At 34.8% G+C, this 9,510-nt stretch overlaps 1 protein-coding gene across 2 annotated transcripts; it reads left to right on the forward strand.

The window, feature by feature from the left end:
- Positions 1 to 2,604: 2,604 nt before the first annotated feature.
- On the forward strand, positions 2,605 to 9,096 carry LOC117110808 (tyrosine-protein phosphatase non-receptor type 9-like). Of its 2 annotated transcripts, XM_033253632.1 has the most exons (7): positions 2,605 to 2,842; positions 3,859 to 4,064; positions 4,506 to 4,663; positions 6,240 to 6,469; positions 6,655 to 6,862; positions 7,047 to 7,304; positions 7,442 to 9,096. In XM_033253632.1, exons 1-6 carry the CDS (start codon positions 2,693 to 2,695, stop codon positions 7,253 to 7,255), a joined length of 1,161 nt encoding a protein of 386 aa, XP_033109523.1. In that variant the 5' UTR covers positions 2,605 to 2,692; the 3' UTR covers positions 7,256 to 7,304; positions 7,442 to 9,096. The 2 variants fall into 2 exon arrangements, with proteins under 2 accessions (XP_033109523.1, XP_033109524.1); XM_033253633.1 differs by lacking the exon at positions 7,442 to 9,096 and having other exon boundaries at positions 7,047 to 7,366.
- The last annotated feature ends 414 nt before the right edge of the window (positions 9,097 to 9,510 follow it).

Raw genomic sequence — 9,510 nt, forward strand, 5'->3', positions numbered from 1 at the left:
GTGGGTCCCTTGGGGCTGCTGTCTGGGCTTATGTACCTGTCTCTTATACACATCTAGATGTGTATAAGAGCCATGTTTGAAGCTGTACTAAGCAAAACAAGAAACACTTAACTAATAGTTTCAGGGCTGGATTTTTAATTGCGATTAATTTAATTTTTTTTTCTTGAATTTATTATATAAACAAATAAATGTACCAATTTAGTAACTGGTAATGTTATGCTATAAGGTTAGCATGTTCTAATCATCATCTTCACATTCAATATCACTGTCATCACTCCATAGATGGTCAGCATAATCAATTTCAGTGTCAAAATATGTAATCTCAGACTTTTTACTTTCACTTCCTCCATGATCCATATTGTCATCATCAAGAAGCTCTGTATCAGAATCGACATCATCAAGAAGCTTTGCATCAGATACTGTGCTTGGTTCATGTAAAATTTCAGTCCCGAAACCTAGACTCAGAAATACCGGGATGGTGTCCGGCGGGGGATAGTTTAACTATTAATTAAGTGTTTCTTGTTTTTGCTTATGTACAGCTTTAAACATGTTATTACTTCAATGCACAATACCTCAGTTTAAGTTTTTAAGTATTTATTGTTTTATTACAAATGCAGGACAAAATGGAAGTATTTCCATAGATTCTAGCCCCGAAACCTAGACTCAGAAATACCGGGATGGGGTTCGGCGGGGGATAGTTTAACTATCAGTTAAGTGTTTCTTGCTTGTGCTTTGTATCGTACTGCTACAAACACATTGTTACCGCAGTGTACAATACCGCAGTTCAATTGTGTATGCAATATATTAAAGTCATATAGATACATTTGTTGTAATAGTAGAAGAAGAAAGCTTTTAAAGCGATACCAGTTTTGAATTTTACATTTGCTTTGCTGACTAACTATAGAATAATGCTGTTACATCTGTAACCCAGAAGAGACTGCTGTCCAAAAGTTAATACATTTTATAATGTTAGTCAATAAAGTGCTACCAGGTTCGAATCCTATGATTACATATTTTTCAACAATCTGATTGAAATACACCTTGACGCTGTACCATTTATCATGTATAGACAATTCATGTTCTGTAGTTTAATCCGATCTAATAAATATTTGTTACTGAGTTTGTATTATGGTATTGTTGTATTTCATCTGAAGTCAGTGTTTTACAAAATTTTATTATCAAACGGAAATCTATAGCTAAAGTAGTAGTTGCTGTCAATTGGATTTTCTTTCCAATGTTTTAAAGTTCCAGTGTAAATGGTCCCATCCTTCACTTAATTCCTGTTTTATTGTGAAGTTGATCTCCAGAACCACTGTCTGTGTCATAATCAGGTGTTTCATTTGCATTCTACTATCTCTAATCATTATTAGATTCGACCATATCATACTATAAATAAGTCCATTTGGGAACCTAGGGCTGCTGTCTGGGCTTATGTACAGGATAAAGTTGCTGTCATTGGTATTTATGTTACCCCCAATGTATAATAGTGCCAATAAAAAAGAAATCATCCGTGTCTCTCTTCACATGATTAATGTCATTTGGGCGTGGCCTTTAATGTCACTGTTTAGGGTCAGGTACATGGAAAAATAGGCTTACGTTAACCGACAATTTAAACGAGGCCTATAATATTTATTGCGGATGTAAGTGATGATGGACGATGACGATATGATGGATGATGATGATAAGGAGGAGGATAATGATGATGCGACAGATGAGGCTGATTAAATATGGATGTGATGGATGATCGATAGGATGGATGAGGAGAATGTCTTTTTATTCGCCCGTAGAGAAAATACAAATAAAGTACATTTTTTCGTTCTTATCAAGCATTTTTGCCCACTTCTCTCACTTCAGTCTGTCACCTTTTTTTAAAGGAACATGTGCCAAGGTACTCTCAATAAAGCTCAGTACGATATCACTGTCTTATATTATGCTGTGAGATATAACCAAGTGGAAATCCCTTGGAATCAAATTCATTGGAAAAATTTAAAGAAGTTCTTAAAGCTGACTTGTTTGTAAGGAGATTGAAAGCGCTTTGATAATTAAAAAAAAATTTTTTTTTAGGCGCTTTAGATTTTTTTTAAATATTTTATCATTACCAAAGAGTTATTTAGTCCAGTCCGAAATGTAGCAATATCAGAGGTTGCATTTTTTTTTTGCTATATATATAAAAAAATTGATATGATGTAGAGTAGACATAGATAAATCAAAAAAGCTAAAATAATGGAAAATGGCAGCCATTTTAAATTGTAATAGCTCTGAAATGTGTACAATATTTAGTTAACTGTTGTTGTCATTGTTATGAGTGGATTTCCAACCCCAATTGAATATGCATTTTAATGACATAAATTTACAATATTAGTGACAATTTTAGGAAAAATTGGCGGCCATTTTGAAACTGCTGACAACCCCTCTTACGTATGAAAAAAAAAAAGTTGCACATACTTTTTTGATTTATCTATGTCTACTCTACATCATATCAATTTTTTTTAAAACATAGCAAAAAAAAATGCAACCAACCAAAGTTTGCTGGACTATAATTACTGTATATGAAGCAGCATATGATGCCGTTGATGGCAGCATAATGGTAAACAAACCAAGCAAACCAGAACAAACGTAACGTAATCTAATACAACTAACGCAGCATGGATGATTTAAAGTTGTATTTTTATGACATTCCATTCTTTCTAGCATGATGAAATTTAGCCAAATATGGCGCACCGTAACCAGACACTCGAATGTTATTTTAGTTATTTCAGTTCTACTTCTTGGTGTAATGTATATATATAATACACACACAACTCAAGATGATACTGACATGGGCCCGAAATTATCAGAAAAGGTGTGTATTCAATGTAAACATGACGGTGCTCAACTCCTTTTTGCCCAGGCTCGCTGCCCCAGGACGTAGGCCTATGGTTAGGCTTCTTTAGGCCTAACTTTATGTATGTGCTGTATAATATAATATTAATTTTATACAGTTGCTAGGTGCAGTACCTAAGGCCGGTTCGGTCTTCGGGGCACCACGGGTGGCATACATTTCGCAAACCCGAATGTTATTGTATTCTAACTCTTTTTCTTAACGTTTTGTAGGCCTATTTGTCTATCAATGTTTAGAATGTGTTGGCATGTATATGAGGGCATTAGTGCCTCTCATAATAAATGCATTTAAATAATTCTGCAATTGTATTTTTTAGTCTATTTAAGTATAGGCCTATCGCTATAAAGTTTTTAATTGTCACAATAACTTTGGCCCTAAAAAAAAGTTATATTATTAACTTTAGCCCTAAATGTAACATTAACAATAACAAAAAGGTCCTAAATTCTGGTCCTATATAGCCAAAGTGTAATCAATTTTGACCCAGAATGTTAGTTTCTAAGTATAACTCTTGGTCATAATTATGTGATAATGAACTAAAGTTTAATAACTTTCAGCTGTAAATTTAATATTATATTATTGTAATAATATCTGGCCTGAATTGTACTGAAGTTTACAGATGTGCAGCAGTATAACAAGGGACTTGATGTGGGTCCAATGTTAAGAGAAACCACCTTGGCTCTTGTTGAATGAACTTTCTTAACACATATTTGTATTTTGCTGCTCTAACTTATTGATAAAATGATCTGCTGACATAGGAAGCAAATATTTTAAATTTAAGGCTGTGGGTTAGTTAATTTTAACTTGCTTGCCAGAGTGCCAGACACCACACTGATTTCTTGGAAGACATCCACAAGAAGCATCAGTTTCAATGCTATTACACCAGATGTGGAGCAATAGTCCTATTGAAAAATTATTGGTTGAGGCAGCCAGTCATTTCTGGCTTGGGACCTTGTAATGTCCATCTTTTCTTATCCTAGAATTCAAAAGGAGATGCTTGTATACTATCACCACGGGTGTCAAAATCGGTTCGTGGCAGTGAAGGCATACATCGTCTGGATGACAAAGGAACAATGACACCAATGGAGCTATTAAAGCACATGGAGACAATCAAACAACATGGGATCAGTAAAGAATATGAAGCGGTATCAACTGAGATGCCCTCAGGATCATTCTCATACTCAAGGTAAAAACAACTAATGTCTACTTCATTGAAGATTTGTTAGGTGGTAAAGGCAAAATAATTGTGTTGAGTAGCACTTGGCATCAGGGATGGTCGGCATGCTTTTTATGCTGTAGACTAAACTATAACTAAGGATCTTTGCCACCAGTGGCAGCGCTAGTAGCGGACTTAAACCTTTTGTCACCCATTGCATCAAACAAGCCTGCAAAATTAATTTTATAATTGTACATGTCTGGCCAACAACATCAGACTACACTACTGTCATCGTTTTTATTTGTTGAATAAATATATATTTGAATAATCTTTTGTTGATTATAGTTAAAATTGGCTGCTAAGATTGCTCTGATTGAATTCAGGTTGGAACAATCTTAAGGTCTTGTAGTCTTGTAATTTAGCAGAGAATCTGAAATTTGATGCTGTACAATTACCTGTTGTGTCCTGTAGGAACAGCAACAACCTGTCAAAGAATCGTTACAGCAATGTTCCCTGTTTTGATCACAGCAGAGTAAAGCTAGAGACATCACATGATTTGTCCTCAGACTACATCAATGCTAACTATGTTGATGGATTCATGCAAAAACATGCCTTCATAGCAGCACAGGGTATGTATGTTATACATTAATGTTTCATGTGTAAATCATTGATGAGTGTGGATCATTGATGGATGGACAAATGGATGGTTTTATGGAAGATTGGATGTATGGTTATATGGATGGTTAATGGGTCATTCTTCGGTAAAGTGCCATTTTCCCGTCCCTCTGTTTTGATGTAGTATAAATTTTAAAATATTAAAGGAAGTTTTATTTTTATTGCGTTAATGCAATCTCGAACATATTTGTTAATGAAATAACTTGTTAAATATTTTAAAAGTAATCAACATGCTGTTTATTTTTCATCAAAAAGCCTCCAAAGTCGCGCACTTTGCATGTCCCGATTGGATTTCTTAAAAATTCCTAATGTCATAATTTGTAAAATAAATAACTTAAATAAATAAATGTACCACAAAAAGGTAAATACAATAGATGTCTCAAATTTAAAATTAAAAATGACATCAATAGATCTATAAATACTTAAAATTTGACCTTTTTAGACTAAAAAAGTTTGTCACTGAATTGTCATCATCTCCGTCACAATACTTTAAAATGCCATTATAGCTGTTAGCAAAATGGCATAACAAGTTATGAATCAAACCATTTTGGTTGAAGGGAACCATACAGTAAGAAACAGTCCATTCTTGTACAGTTAAACCACCTATAGCTGAAGAATTCATGCTTTTCTAATAACAACTAGGAAAGTACCTTTATTCAGCATCATCTCCGAACGCTTCAGAGTATCCTTTATTTATAATTTTTTTAGAAAAAAATAATTTTATATACGATCAGAACTGTGTCATTTTCAAAGTACACATGACATTCACCCTGTAACACCCTGCATATGGCACTATATGATCTAAGAAGTTTAATTCCTCATCTCCGTCACAGTCATTTCCATCACAATTTTACTGTGATGGAGATGACTTCTTGATGATTTCTTTCCTCAAAAAAGAATGTATAATAACAATTATAATTGATCTGGTTTATGTTGTTAGAAACCTTTTTGCTCAATGTTTATTTTTCTATATTTAAATAATATAATCTATCTTTTAAATTTACTAAGGTTCACATTTATGAGTATATCATCATCTCCGTCACAACAAAGTGTGATGGAGATGATTTCTTGATGATTTCTTTTCTCAGAAACAGCTATAAAATAAAAATGGTAATTGATACGACTTATGTTGTTAGAAACCCGTTTGTTCAATGTGCATTATCCTATATTTAAATAATACAATCTATTTTTTAAATTTACTAAGATTCACATCTATATGTATATCATCATCTCCGTCACAATATTTGCTATGTTACAGCACTGAAAATTGAATGCTTAAATAAAGAGACAGGGTGAGTGGGTGGGTGGGTGGATGGATGGATGGATGGGTAGGTGGAAAGATGGATGGTTGGATGGATGGATGGATGATTTGATGGATGAATGAATGGTTGTATGGATGGATGAATGGATCGATAGATTGATGGATAGTTGAGTGAAAAAGTTTATGTGTGCATGTGTAGTGGATAGAATGATTGATATAGATACAAAAAGATAGTTTCTAACAGTACAATGATAATTTTGACTTGATAGGACCACTGCCAAATACAGTGAACGATTTCTGGAAGATGATCTGGCAGGAAAATGTCTTTGTGATTGTGATGACAACACAAACAGAAGAGCGAGGACTTACCAAATGCAGTCAGTATTGGCCTACAGCACCACACCTCACTTTAAAATTTGGAGACTTTACCATTGATAATCTGAAAGTAGACATAAAGAATGATTATACTGTTACAACGTTGCTTGTAAACAACTCCAAGGTTTTTTTATATCTTTAATATTTTAATTTTTCAAAATTATAATAAAAATTGAAAAAAAAAGAAATGATATTCAAATTTAAGTCTGAGAGTGCCATTTCCGGCAATCTAGAGATGCATAATAATACATTTTCTTACCTCAGCCCAGAATATATAGTAGCAGCAATCATTCCTAATTACCATTACAGATTGGTATGTGCAGGAATGTAGCTCATTTCCACTTTACTGGTTGGCCAGATTTTGGTGTTCCCACCTCAGCTGCTACAATTCTGCAATTTCGTGATGAAATTCGCCAGAACCAGAGAGAAGCAGTGGCGTCCATGGGATCCTACTGGACTGGTCATCCTGGTGGACCTCCGATCTTGGTTCACTGCAGTGCAGGAATTGGAAGAACAGGTAGGTAACCATAATTTCTTTTTCTCTACTACCCCTTCCTCCATTTTAACCCCTTCCCCCATTTTTACCCCTTGCAGTTGTTGGGTTTCTTTGGCAAAAAAATGTGAAGAGGTTGTAAAGCCTTTCGTCATTTTTTCCCCTACAAAGTAATATGTCTACCATTACCATAATATTCTTTTTTCAGGAACATTCTGTGCCATAGATATATCTTTATCCCGTCTTGAAGCCACTCAAAAGTTGAATATTTACGACACAGTACGTAAAATGCGAAGACAGCGTGCCTTCAGTATTCAGACACCGGAGCAATATGAATTCTGTCACTTTGCTGTCCTGGAGCGTCTGCAACAACAGGGCAAGATTCCTACTGTCGACTGGTCCAAGTACAGAAATTAGGAGGACAGTGTCAAGGATCGAAAACAGTTATTATTATTTAAGATAGCATAATACATACTCCAAGTATCGAAATGCACGCCATCGTGTCGGGGTTCAATATTTCAACATTAATTATGTCATCATCAGGAATGATGATGATGACATAATTAATGTCGAAATATTTAATCCCGACACGATGGCGTGCATTTTGATACTTATCTGAGATTAATCAGTGGACCTTACGGTTATTATTATTTATCTATCTACAATAATGTTATATTAGATTATGTAAATACTGTGGTTTCTATGCAATTTACAATATGCTACAGGTGTAAATTTTTATTGTATTTTTATATATTTTTTGTCAAAATTGTATGAATTGATAGCAAGGTGTATTGTCTGTGCATTATGTTCTCAGGTATAGCAATCGAGATGGTATTAGTATTTGTATAACAAATTATAAAATACACAGTGTGATATATCTAGGAGAATTGAAATAGTGATGAAAAAGGAAGGGGGTGGGGTGCTGACTTGGAGTGAGTGAAAGTAAGTAGTGCTAACCTTATACTGTGGGAATTTTAGTGATTTAACTAACCTGTACTTGTATAATGTTACGTACGACGGTTATGTACGAGCACCAGCCGACGAATGCAACTCCGGTTCCTATGAGCGCTAGACGACGTAACGCCGTCTGCTAATTGTCGGTGGCATTATGAACGGATCGTTATTAGAAACGATCTGTTGTGTTCGTCGTGTGCGTTGCGTTCTCCATAGAACCTGAAGTCTACGACTGAAGGGCGCAGTGAGGGTGGTGCTTTAGATATGCCACTGATTCAGAGGATCACAAGATCTCCACGGAACCATGAGTTCCACTTATATAGAATGTAATATATTTGTAAAGTGATGCAGTATACTTTACATATTTTCTTGTTACTTTAGTTTTTTTTTTTTTACTCAGTATGCTCTATTTGGTACCAATAGACCTATGTTTCTGTGTTTTTCCATGTGTAGTCAGCAGTGGCGTCGAGAGGGGGGTCAGGTGGTCACTGCCCTGGGGCCCGGGTCTACTGGGGGGCCCGGACCAAGATGAAAAATATGATACTGATCTTAATCTTTATGATTGATTTTATATGTACCTTTCACTGCATGCAAAGTGGTATGTATATACGTGTATTATATATATAATTATTATCGTTTATTCATCAGATTATTCTGATATTGTACATTGCAAAAAATAATCACATGGAATCATATTCATGTATGGATTTGGACAAATAGGGTCTTAGGAGGAGACTTAATTTGGGGAGCGGCCGAGTGGGGGTCCCAAGTGAAGGTGGGGGGGGGGCATGTGAGGTGTTGCCCCGGGGCCCTTACTGACTCTCGACGCCACTGGTAGTCAGCAGAAAAGTCCCCTGGGGTCCAAGACATGTTGGTAAAAAATAAATAGAAAGGTTTATTGTACTCTTCCTTTTATTAATAGGCATAATAATACTATACGGGTTGAATACACATATTGTAAATATAATACCTGCAGGTCAGTCAGTGGTAAAACCAAGTGTGCTCGAAAATCGACTGTGCTTGAAAGTTAACCTTTTGCCATTCCAAAAGTTGAGCTGTCACGGTCTAGTGAGATTATTGGCTGTTAATCTCCTGGCGCTTAAAAGAAACTGGGTACTTTTGACCATTTTAAAACTGTTCTGAGACTGTTTAGAACATTTTATGCATGCACAAAGAAGTTTTAAATTACTGTATAATGTTCTTGTTATATATTTAAAAAACAGTTCCTTAATATATTAAATATATTACTTTCTATCATCTATATTGTCAACAAACAGAAGAATAAATATAAACTTGTACGTGAATATCTGATTGTGTATTTTGCTTTGAGTCTCGTATCAGCATACAGGATACCAGCATATAATATGTTTGGACTTATATTCCAAACGGGATTAAGGGAACCGTCTCAAAGCCGTAGGTTAGTATTTAATATACTTACCTTCCAATTACAGGGTCTTTGTTTTCAATCTTGTTAAAACAATGTGTAGTAGGGGGCCTATATTGGATTCCATGGCTGTAGATTGAGACTTGTATTGAACAAGTTTTAGTGATGTTCGTTACTAGATCATCGTCATTAATATTTTGTAATAAAAATATACAAAATGTAATTCAAACCTGATTAAACTAATATTCACATATTCAAAAAACAAAACATTGATTGAACCATGGAGTTTTTATAGTCAGGGTAATATTTTTCTGATATATATTTAAATGTATAT

This window comes from Anneissia japonica, unplaced genomic scaffold, assembly GCF_011630105.1.
Source record: "Anneissia japonica isolate Jap-2015-1 unplaced genomic scaffold, ASM1163010v1 scaffold2756_len2360902_cov194, whole genome shotgun sequence".
NCBI classification, from domain to species: domain Eukaryota; kingdom Metazoa; phylum Echinodermata; class Crinoidea; order Comatulida; family Comatulidae; genus Anneissia; species Anneissia japonica.